This window comes from Solanum verrucosum, unplaced genomic scaffold, assembly GCF_900185275.1.
Source record: "Solanum verrucosum unplaced genomic scaffold, falcon-dt-bn FXZP01000435.1, whole genome shotgun sequence".
Classification (NCBI taxonomy): domain Eukaryota; kingdom Viridiplantae; phylum Streptophyta; class Magnoliopsida; order Solanales; family Solanaceae; genus Solanum; species Solanum verrucosum.
This window is the reverse complement of record NW_026020465.1, coordinates 328,095-340,342: the sequence shown is the minus strand read 5'-3', so window position 1 is coordinate 340,342 and position 12,248 is coordinate 328,095. Positions and strand designations below refer to the sequence as shown.

Sequence of the window (12,248 nt, the reverse complement as noted above, 5' to 3'; positions counted from 1 at the left end):
CTAATTTTTTTTAAAAATGAGAAAGCATAAAATATACATATATATATATATATATATATATATATATATAAACAGAACATACGTAAACCGAAAAGAATAATAATAAAAAATAGAGCGTAACAGAAACAAAAAAAAGTTAAACCAAAAAGTAAGAAGAACAAAAAGAATAATAATAAAGAAAAAATGAAACAGAAAACGTAAGATGATTAAAACAATAAAATAAAATAAACAACAAAAAAAAAAAAAAGAAGAAGACGAGAAACAGAATGTCCAAAAAGAATAAAAAAAAATATTAAAAAAATATAAATAAAGGATAAAGTAAAAAAAAAAAAACGTAAAAAAAATAAATAATACAAAGAGACAAAACAAAAATAAAAAAAATAAAATAATAACTAATAAAACCAAAACGTCAAAAAAGGGATAAAAAGTAAAGAAAAAAAAAATTAAAAAATTAAGAAGGAAAAAATCTTTCTAAAAAATAGTCCTAATCTATTTAGAATTTCTTGCTAAAACTAATTCCAAATCACATAAAAATTTTATTTCTATTTCTAATCTAACTAAGAAAATACAATCCTAAAATACTCAAACTCAAAAAATTTCAATCCCACACAAATTCTAATTCCTAGCAATTAGATACCCATATATTTTCTATCCACAATAAAAAAATAAAAAAATACAAATACATGAAAAAGAAAAGGAGAAGAAAAGAAATTACCAGACAAATCAAGATTTGTAAATATCCATCTATTAATTTTACTTTATTATGTTTGAATAAATTTATGTGATATACATTCTTTTTAATTAACGAAAATATATTAATATAATATAAATAGGTTTAAAATAAACCAAATAATGAGGTAAATAACTTTTATTATTAAGTTAATAATACAATATCTGAAAATTAATTTAAGTCATATATAGTCAATGAAGCGACCGTGCTAGAACCACGGGACTCGAGGGGTGCCTAATACCTTCCCCTTGGTCAACAGAATTCCTTACCCGATCTTTGTTCTCGCAGACCAATAAAAATAAAGAGTCAAATTTCCTTTTGATTAGGGGTTTAAATAATAAGGTGACTTGGAACACCAAAACTCAATTCCAAGTGGCGACTCTGAATAATAAAATAATCCCTTTTCAAAAATGTCACTTTAATTGGAGAAACTCTTTTTCTTTCAAAACATACTTAAATTAAATATTGAGGAAAAAAGGGGTGTGACAGATGGCGACTCCGCCGGGGAATAACCAGAATTCGAGCTTATAATATTGACTTATATATGACTATTTACTTAATTATTTATGTTTTGGATATTGTATTTGTTGGCTGAATGTGCTAATTGTTTACTTTTTTACTATTTAATATTATTTGCATTGCATTATAACTGTCTTCTCTCGCGCACCCCTCTGAGTCTTCTATAATACAAGTATGGGAATTGCGACTGCGCACCCCACTTCTGTTAAGATAGCCAGTGGATCTTCGGTCCATGGTGAAGGATATTTAGTCATACATGTTTAGGATAGGGAGCACCCATGCACAAAGCCGGAAAGCGCTGCTACCGGTACGTTGCTACTCCCTAACTCGAGTTGTCCGCTCGTTTTACAGCCAGTCTAGATACCTTGCTCCACAAGTTTAACCTTAGTAGAACTGAAACCTCCATACATGATATCCTTACTAGGTTCCGCTTTATCTCATCACGTGCATTTAACTTAGCAAGACTCGGCATGGGGGCCGGGTCTGTCTAGGACAGGTACCTGTTCTTGAGACCATCATGTACATTTTTGTGCTACTTGTTGCATCATGTGAAGACTATACAAATGTTGACCGGCTTTAAATAATTGACTAAAAGAAGAAACGTCTATTTTTTTTCAGCAAATAATTCAAGATAAACAAAGTGAAAATAATATATATATATATATATATATATATATATATATAACCCTCAATTGTATTCTCGCTTTTATCAAAACATCAAGTTTTTACAACAAATAAAAATAAAAATAAAAAATAAATATATAAATAAAAAAGGTTATAGTAAAAAAAAAAAAATAATAATAATGCAATAAAATAAATTATTATATATATGTATGTCTTTAAATTTGTTTCAAATAAGCATATCCACCTTCTTTTTATTTCTTTTTCTTTCTGTTCTTCATGATTCACTTGTCAAAATTATCTCTTTATCCGATCATTTTCTCTTAAACCAACCTAGGCTTCCCTTAAGGAAGGTCAACAAAAGTCGTTTTCGAAACAATGACCACTTTAGGCATTCTGAGTCATTTTTCATATATATATTTTATTTATTTTTACTACTTCAACAAATGATTTCGAATTATCAAAATTTCATAAGTTAAATTTGGTTTTAAATCGCGAGTTTCTTTTCCTAACCAGGTAACCATGAAATCTATGAGATGTGATAAAAGACCAAGGGATGAAGCAGTCGAAATGGTTAATGATCCCCCAAAGTTCATGATCACGGATAAAACCCCACCACTACTCATGGCTTGGTGGAACGATATGCATGAGTTTAGGCGAACTGAGATATTCAAACATCTTGGTTTCCTCACAGATATCATGAGATTTAGTCCTGACAGAGATTTGATCGAGGCTTTGATCCCTTTTTGGGATTCTACAAGCAATGTGTTTCGCTTTAGCGATTTTGAGTTGACGCCTACATTGGAGGAGTTGGGTGGTTTCACAGGGTTAGGCAAGGATCTCCGAAGCAAAACACTCATAGCCCCAAGAAACGTCAGCGGGAACAAATTTTTAGAACAAATGCACATCATCTATCCTCATAAGGAGTGTTTCGATAATGGTTGGTTTCCTTGGAATTTCTATACTCAAGATATGGAAAGAAAGAAGGATTTTCAGACTACGGGAAACAACTTAAAAATGGGCAACACCTCCCTACTTGGGAAAAACATAGACAAGAAGCATTCATGGTGGCCTTTTTGGGAACCATGGTTTTTCCAAGAAGGGATAAAAAAATCAGTATTCGTCTGTCGGGAATAGTCGCTGTTATGATGAAGAAAAAGAAATCCACTATCTTGCCAATGATGTTGGCTGACATTTATCGTGCTTTGACTAAATGTAGAGAAGGGGAAGACTTTTTTGAAGGTTGCAGCATTCTATTGCAAATGTGGTTTTTGGAGCACTTGTATCGCCATCGTTTTGCGACAGATTTCAAATCTGAATGGACGAATTATATTTTGAGCCACCCAGACAGGATGAAGGAATTAGTAGACAAATTGCCAAAAGGTGTCAAAGCGTGGAGACATTATCTTCTTAAATTAACTGCATCTGATATTACATGGAACTATCATTGGTTCCCTGCAAGTGAGGTAATTGTTATGTCTTCCTATCGTCCATTCTTTGTTCTGACAGGCCTTCGAGGATTCCAACCGTACATACCCCTTCGGGTGCTACGCCAACTAGGACAAAAACAAATCTTACCTAGGGCCGAGGATACACAGAGTTTCGTATGGGAGGTGTCGTCTGAAGATCGAGATCGAGAATCAGAAGCTCAAAAGATTTGGGGTGGTAGTCGAACTTTAAGCTCGAAAGCTATGGTAGACGATCGTGTTGAAGGAGAAGTAGACCCCTCATACCTCCATTGGTTCTTTGATCAAGCCCCCCTCAAAGTAATGCCCGAAGGATCAGCGCGAGAACTCAGAGATCGAGAAGAGGAAATTGAAGTCAGAATCAAGCAAGCTCGGCTCGAGGTGGAAAGAAATTACAGGTCTACTCTGGATATCCTCAGTAATGATCTAAAGAATGCTAGAGAAGAGTTGGCTCAACGTGATGCAATATTCAAAGAAAGAGTTAGGTTGATTCAGAAAAGGGCTGAAAAAGAACATCAATCCACCATTCGAACCTTACATGAGGATTTGGGCATTGTCACAGGCGCTATGGAGCAACAAGAGGAGGAGTATAAAAAAGAAAAGACCCTCTTAATGCACACACAGGCTAGACTACAAAATCAGTTAAAAGCTTCGATGGGACGAGAAACAGACATAGCAAAGCGTTTCACATCGTATCAAACAGAAGTCGCAATCGAGAGAAACCAATGGATGGGGGAGCGTGAAGAACTTCATAATCAAATCGAAGAGCTTCAGGCACATGAAGAGGATTTGACCCACAGGGTTGATACTACTCAAGAATGGTTGCAGAATTGTCACGAGAATATGGAGAGGCCAAAGGACAAGTGCTTCAGCTGACAGAGAGCTTGATTGATGTTTATGGTGGTTATCTACATCGGAGTGATGAGAGCCTGGGTCGACATGCGCGTGCACTGGCCCCACATCTGCCAAAAGCTTTGTTCAAGGTTTACTCTAGCCTAGGGGGCAATTGATGATCGAGAAATATTGGAGAAGGATTTTTTTTATTATTATTATTATTTCTTTTATTTTCATTTTTTGTCGAAGTTTGTTTCAATCTTTAAGTACTTTGATGTTTTGGTTATTTATTTTAAGAACATTTTGATTTGAATGATATCTTCATATAAATAAATGTCGTGTTTTCTTTTTTTTAATAATTCTTCTTCACGAACTACGTAATGATCTGATTCATGTTCAACATGATACGTAGGCAACCTTCAACAGGTTCGATCAAAATGCGTTCAAAATATTCAGATGAGTAAATATGGGACTAAAAGACATAAGCAAGTCGTCCAAAGCCGGGATGAAACATAAAAGTCTTCCAAAACTCATTGTAGAAATAGGAATAATTTAGGTGCATAACATACAACGTGTTATTAATATTGCAAAGTGTTGAATCCTAACACATTTGTTTTTATATATAAGAGAGAAAGAGTTTAAAGGTGGTTGGTTTGTGAAGAAAGCTGGCATCTCATCAATATAACACAAGATTAAAAGGGAAAGCAAAAATGACACGCAAAGACGGAACAGAGTCGGGAAATGATGAAGTCCAAAATCAAATGGTTGCACAAGAGTCAGTATCTGTAGAAGAGGTCAAGATGTTGAGACAACAGATGGCCGAAATGTATGAAGCTTGGATGAATGGGCAGGCTCCCCCATCTTCAATTCGGGAATACCTGAATGTAAATATGCCATTCCCCATTCAAGTCTCAACAAGTGACCCGATTTATCCACCTGGATTTGGACCCTACGTTAACACATCTAATACTGCTGGAACTTCCTCGGTACACCCGTTGAATCCACCCATGATGAATAATCCACTCTTCATGCCAACTGTGCAAACTAATGCAAATCCTCAACCAACACTAGTACAAAAATCCAATGATGATCCTATACCCAAAGATCAATATGGCCAAGGTCAGGCCCCTAAATTGACTTTCAAAATTCCTGATTCTTACCACCACACTCATCAATACAGTACCCCCGTTGAGGTTGAAAAAACTATTAAGGACGAGGAACATGAAGAAATTGCAAGAAAAATGAGGAGTTTGGAGCAAAACATAAGGAATATGCAAGGGCTGGGAGGACACAAAAGTGTCTCGTTCAAGGACTTATGCATGTTTCCAGATGTTCACTTGCCTATAGGGTTCAAAACTCCAAAGTTTGATAAGTATAACGGTCATGGCGACCCAGTGGCTCATTTGAAAAGATTTTGTAATCAGCTAAGGGGAGCCGAAGGAAAAGAAGAACTTCTTATGGCTTACTTTGGAGAAAGTCTAACGGGTGTAGCCTCAGAATGGTTTATCGATCAAGATATTTCTCGATGGCATGTCTGGGATGACATGGCGCAAGATTTTGTCCAACAATTCCAATACAATATTGATATCGTTCCGGATCGCAATTCCCTAGCTAATATGAAGAAGAAATCGTCTGAAAGCTTTAGGGAATATGCCATAAGATGGAGGGAGCAGGCGGCTAGAGTCAAACCGCCGATGAAAGACTATGAATTGATTGATGTTTTTCTCCAGGCACAAGAACCTGACTACTTTCATTACCTTCTTGCTGCAATGGGGAAGCCTTTCGCCGAAGCAATTAAGATCGGAGAAGTGGTAGAGAACGGCATAAAATCGGGTAAAATTGTAAGCCAGACAGCCATTAGAGCTACCACACAAGCAATACAAAGCGGGTCAGGTAATTTTGTAAATCGAAAAAAGAAAGAAGAAGGGTCCATGATGACGTCTGGATCGAGAGGTATTCAAATGGGCATGAACCACCCTTATGTTCAAGTCCAACAAGAACAATCTAATTCTCCTCAACATTATTACCCATCCCAATATGCAGTTCTCAACACTCAAGCATATGTCCGACCTCCTCAGCGCCAACAATGGCGGGCACCTGCCCCACAAGGTTCTCGCCCCCAACAACAAAATTTTCAGGCACCCCATAATCCACGTCCCCGGATGGATTATACAAGAGAACAAGGTCGAAAAGAAAACTTTACCCCAATTGGAGAGTCATATACGAGTTTGTTGCGGAAATTAGTACAATTAGGATTGGTTGAACCTGTCAATCCCTATTTTGTCAATCCGAATGCAAGAGGCTTTGATCCAACTGTTATATGTGAGTATCACGCTAACACTCCAGGTCATAGCACAGAGAATTGTTGGACTCTAAAAAGAGTCATTGAGAAGTTGATTGAGGATAAGGTAATTGAGATACGTAATGAGGAGGCGCCAAATGTCACCAATAACCCACTCCCTGCTCACAATAAGGAGCATATTGTGGGGATGGTAGACATTTATGAAGATTGTGAGCAAACATGTAGAACAAAAATGGAAAGCAGAGATTCAAAAGAAGAGTCGAGTATGGTTTTAGAACCCATACAAAAGGCACCGATAATTGTGAATGGTGCAAGTTCAAATTTTGGAGACTCGAGAAAACTGTGTTGTATGTCCCTGGAGCTGTAAAAAGAAGAGAAGTACCGTTGAATGGACCAAAATTATACATTCCTGGTAAGCTTCGAGCATTTGGTCAAAATCAAGAAAGTGTGAAAGAGCCAGTTGTGATACAAATTGCAACACAACTTCCGATGACAAACACCAAGACCGTTCCATGGAATTACAACAAAGTCGTTGTTACCCACAAGGGAAAGGAGATTGTTGAAGAAACAAATGAAACAAGAGGATTAACTCGTTCTGGGAGGTGTTATGCTCCAGAAGAATTAAGAAGAGACAAACAAGCCAAAGAAAATCAGTTGCCGGTTAAAAAACCTGTCACTGAGGAGGAGGCTGAAGAGTTCTTGAAAAAGATGAAAGCTCAAGATTATTCTGTTATTGATCAATTGAGGAAAACACCCGCTCAGATATCCTTGTTGTCATTACTCATACATTCTAAAGAGCATCGTGAAGTTTTGACCAGAATCTTGAATGAGGCACATATCTCAGAAAGTATCACGGTGGGTCACTTGGAAAAGATGCCAACCGAATATTTGAGGTAAATAGAATCACTTTCACTGATGATGAATTGCCTTTGGAAGGATCTGGGCATAATAAGGCGTTACATTTAACCGTGAAATGTGAAGAACACTATGTGAAGAGGGTCATGGTCGATGGAGGATCAGGTGTAGACATATGCCCTCTTTCTACTCTACAAAGGTTGAAATCAACACGGATAGAATTCGTACTAACAATGTCTGTGTGCGTGCATTTGATGGCGCAAAACGGGACACTCTTGGTGAAATATACTTAACTGTTACAATTGGACCAGTGGAGTTCGGAATCACTTTCCAAGTAATAGACATGGACACTTCTTACAATCTACTTTTGGGTAGGCCATGGATCCACCTGGCTAGAGCTGTGCCGTCTACTCTGCACCAAGTGGTCAAGTTTGAGCATGACAAACTGGAAATCATTGTCCATGGTGAAGATGATCTCCCAATCACCGAGATCCGTCAATACCATGCATTGAGGCCAAAAGAGGTTGTGAATCCCTCAACTATCAGGCTTTTGAGATTATAACAGTCAATCAGTTTTCGGTAGGGAAGCCTATACCACAACCTCATCTATCATCTGCTTCAGTCATGGTGGTGTCCCAGATGGTACAAAACGGCTATGAACCTGGAAAGGGACTAGGGTTGTCTTTGCAAGGAATTGTAGATCCCATCAATCCGATGGGTAATCAAGAGACATTCGGTTTGGGTTTCAATCCAACTAGATTTGATAGAAAATGGGCAAAAGATCGTAAAAGAAATGTTTGGAATTTGTTGAAGCCAATCCCTCATATTGCTCAATCTTTCGTTAAATCTCGAGGTGAACCGAGTCCAGACTTCTCTTCCAGAATGATGTGGATGAAATATGTCAAGGTATCAAGGAAATGTTTTATGACGTAAACATGACTCAGATGGGTGAAGGCACTAGTCACATGGATGTGCAATTCATCGGCCCGAATGTCCAGCTCAACAACTGGGAAGCCACTCCTCTCCCTACAAGGAGGGAGTCTTGGTAGTTTATTTTGCTGCTTTTAATTTATTTATTTGGATTATTCTCAGGGTTGTAATTCAAACCTTCTAGCTATCTCACTTTGGTGTTAACCCTTCTATCATTTCTCATTTAATGCAATGAAGTTCTAGTTTCCCAATCATATTCAATCATCTTCTCTGTTCTTACTCTTTCTAATATATGTCCTCTTATTTTTCATTTCAGTTACGTTAATGTCGACTTTAATAATATGACATGCATGCGGAGTTTACAGTTAGATCCTAAAAAGTTGTCTGATCTCGAAACAATGAATCCAAAGTTTGACGAATATGATGAAGATGAAGCTTACGAAGAAATAAAAAAGGGATTGGATCAATTTGAAAATAAGCCTAAACCTAATTTAAGTGAAACTGAGGCGGTTAATTTAGGAACTCCTGAAGAAGTGAGAGAAATAAAGATAAGTATTCATGTTGATCAGAACATTCGAGACGACATAATTCAAGTTTTATTTGAATACAAAGATGTCTTCGCGTGGTCCTACGATGACATGCCGGGTTTAAGTGCTGATTTAGTAGTTCACAAACTTCCAATACATCTTGATTTTCCACCTGTCCAGCAAAAGCAGAGAAAGTTTAAGACAGACATGAGCGATAAAATTAAAGAGGAAATCATGAAGCAACTGACTGCAAATGTGATCAGAGTTGTCCAATACACTACCTGGTTGGCTAATGTTGTGCCAGTGCCAAAGAAAGATGGAAAGATCAGAGTTTGTGTTGATTACAGAGATTTAAACAAAGCAAGTCCAAAGGACAATTTTCCATTACCCAACATTCACATCCTGGTTGATAATTGTGCCAAACATGAGATTCAATCTTTTGTGGACTGTTACGCCGGATATCACCAAATTCTCATGGATGAAGAAGATGCAGAAAAAACTGCTTTCACCACCCCATGGGGTACATATTGTTATAGAGTCATGCCATTCGGTCTGAAGAATGCGGAGCAACCTACATGAGAGCTATGACTACCATATTCCATGACATGATGCATAAAGAAGTTGAGGTATATGTCGATGATGTCATCATTAAATCTAGAACGCAAGTCGACCATGTGCGTGATCTAAGAAAATTCTTCGAAAGATTGAGAAAGTACAACCTCAAGCTTAATCCAGCTAAATGTGCATTTGGAGTGCCATCTGGCAAACTTTTGGGTTTTATAGTTAGTCGAAGAGGTATTGAATTGGACCCCTCTAAGATAAAGTCCATTCGAGAATTGCCACCTCCAAAAACCAAAACTGAAGTCATGAGTTTTCTGGGAAGGTTAAACTATATCAGCAGGTTCATTGCTCAACTCACCGCCACATGTGAGCCGATATTCAAGTTGTTGAAAAAAGGACGCTGCTATCAAATGGACAAGTGAGTGTCAGGAGGCTTTTGACAAAATTAAGGAATATTTAGCAAACCCTCCGGTATTGGTCCCACCAGAACCTGATAGGCCGTTATTCTTATATCTTTCAGTGATGGATAATTCATTTGGTTGCGTTTTAGGACAACATGACATTACGGAAAAAAGGAACAAGCCATTTATTATTTGAGCAAAAAGTTCACAAGCTATGAGGCAAAGTACACTCTGTTAGAAAAGACTTGTTGCGCTTTGACTTGGGTTGCCCAAAAATTGAAACACTATCTTTTGTCCTACACGACCTATCTTATATCTCGAATGGATCCTTTGAAATATATTTTTCAAAAATCCATGCCAACAGGTAGGTTGGCAAAATGGCAGATTTTGCTTACGGAATTTGATATTATTTATGTCACTCGCACCGCCATGAAAGCACAAGCGTTGGCCGATCATTTAGCAGAGAATCCGGTCGATGACGAATACGAGCCCCTAAGGACATACTTCCCTGATGAAGAAATCAACTCTATTGAGGAAGAAATTCCTAATGATGGTCACGTGTGGAAATTATATTTTGATGGGGCTGTCAACAAAAATGGAGTAGGAATTGGGGCAGTTCTTATCTCACCAAACGAATGTCATTATCCTGCCACAGCACGACTTCGATTCTTTTCTACCAACAATACAACAGAATACGAAGCTTGCATCATGGGTTTGAATATGGCAATAAATCTGGATGTGCAGGAGTTGGTGGTTTTAGGGGATTCCGATTTGCTCATTCGACAAGCCGAGGCGAATGGGAGACTCGAGACATTAAACTCATGCCGTACAAACAATGTTTAGAAAACCTCATCAAAAGATTCAAGTCCATTGAATTCAGGTACATTCCCAGGTTTCACAATGAGTTAGCTGATGCTTTGGCCACCCTAGCCTCGATGCTTCCATACCCGGGTAATACCTATATTGACCCGTTGGAAATCCAAGTTAGGGATCAACATGGTTATTGCAATATAATTGAAGTAGAGCCAGACGGTGAGCCCTGGTATCACGACATTAAACGGTTTTTAAAAGCTAAAGAATATCCAATACATGCTGATAGAGATAAAAAAAGAACTATCAGGCGACTCGCCAATGGGTTCTTCTTGAGTGGCGATATCTTATATAAAAGGACTCCAGATTTGAATCTATTGCGATGTGTGAATATTCAAGAAGCAGAAACAATTATGAATGAGGTGCATTCAGGGGTTTGTGGCCCTCACATGAACGGTTATGTTCTAGCAAAAAAGATTATCCGGGCAGGGTACTATTGGTTGACCATGGAGCGAGATTGCTTTCCGATTTGTACGCAGGTGCCATCAGTGCCAAATTCATAGCGACTTGATTCACTCACCCCCTTTAGAGTTGCACCCTATGTCTGCTCCGTGGCCTTTTGTGGCTTGGGGAATGGACGTTATTGGGCCGATTGAGCCGAAAGCATCTAATGGGCATCGGTTTATTTTAGTTGCTATCGACTACTTTACCAAATGGGTGGAAGCTGTCACATTCAAATCAGTCACCAAGAAAGCAGTGGTGGACTTTGTTCATTCAAACATCATATGTCGTTTCGGCATACCAAAAATCATTATTACAGACAATGCAGCGAATCTTAACAGCCACCTGATGAAGGAAGTTTGCGAGCAATTTAAAATTGTTCATCGTCATTCAACCCCTTATCGACCCAAAGCAAATGGGGCTGTTGAAGCGGCAAATAAAAACATTAAGAAGATTCTTAGGAGAATGGTGCAAGGATCTAGCAGTGGCATGAAAAACTACCATTTGCTCTCTTGGGATACCGCACAACTATTCGTACGTCAGTCGGTGCAACTCCTTACTTATTGGTTTACGGAACTGAGGCTGTCATACCCGCAGAAGTTGAAATCCCTTCTCTTCGAATCATTGTCGAAGCAGAAATTGAGGACACGGAATGGGTTAAATCAAGGTTAGAACAATTAGCACTGATAGACGAAAAACGGTTGACATCAATTTGCTTTGGTCAATTATATCAGCAGAGGATGGCTCGAGCTTATAACAAGAAGGTACGCCCAAGAAATTTTGAAGTCGGTCAACTTGTTGTGAAACGCATCCTTCCCCATCAAGACGAGGCCAAAGGGAAGTTTGCCCCAAATTGGCAAGGCCCTTATGTTATTAAACAAGTGCTATCAAAAGGAGCTTTGCAACTGGCAAATATGGAGGAAAAGGATCGACACAATTGTTAACGCAGATTCGATCAAAAGATACTACGCCTAACACTCTTTGTTATGACACTCTCATGATTAACATTCTCAAGATGAGAGGATAAAAATGTATCCTCCTTTATTTCAAACACCACTTGTCTGGTACCAAAAAAAAAAAAAAAAAAAAAAAAAAAGTTTTATTGAACTACGTTCGACCTGATTCCTAAGAGGATACGTAGGCAGCCCTTCATTGGGGTTCGGTCTAATCACTGAATAAAACAATAATCAT

The 12,248-nt window shown here is 38.0% G+C and overlaps 2 protein-coding genes across 2 annotated transcripts; both read left to right on the top strand.

Moving 5' to 3' along the window:
• The first annotated feature begins 2,384 nt into the window (after positions 1-2,384).
• Positions 2,385-3,126, top strand: LOC125808949 (uncharacterized). The gene has a single exon (XM_049488630.1). It carries the CDS (start codon positions 2,393-2,395, stop codon positions 3,005-3,007), a length of 615 nt encoding a protein of 204 aa, XP_049344587.1. The 5' UTR covers positions 2,385-2,392; the 3' UTR covers positions 3,008-3,126.
• Positions 3,127-4,880: 1,754 nt separating this feature from the next.
• Positions 4,881-12,032, top strand: LOC125808960 (uncharacterized). The gene is given in 17 exon segments (XM_049488640.1): positions 4,881-6,578; positions 6,698-7,343; positions 7,346-7,406; positions 7,595-7,809; positions 7,812-8,180; positions 8,183-8,372; positions 8,574-8,702; positions 8,835-9,343; positions 9,346-9,734; positions 9,736-9,904; positions 9,907-10,325; positions 10,401-10,530; positions 10,533-11,046; positions 11,146-11,182; positions 11,184-11,510; positions 11,618-11,976; positions 11,978-12,032. Coding segments are annotated over 17 exon segments (6,216 nt in total).
• The last annotated feature ends 216 nt before the right edge of the window (positions 12,033-12,248 follow it).

Excerpts from the sequence above, each read along its gene's own strand:
- LOC125808949 (XM_049488630.1), top strand. The coding sequence starts at position 2,393 with ATGAAATCTATGAGATGTGATAAAAGACCAAGGGATGAAGCAGTCGAA.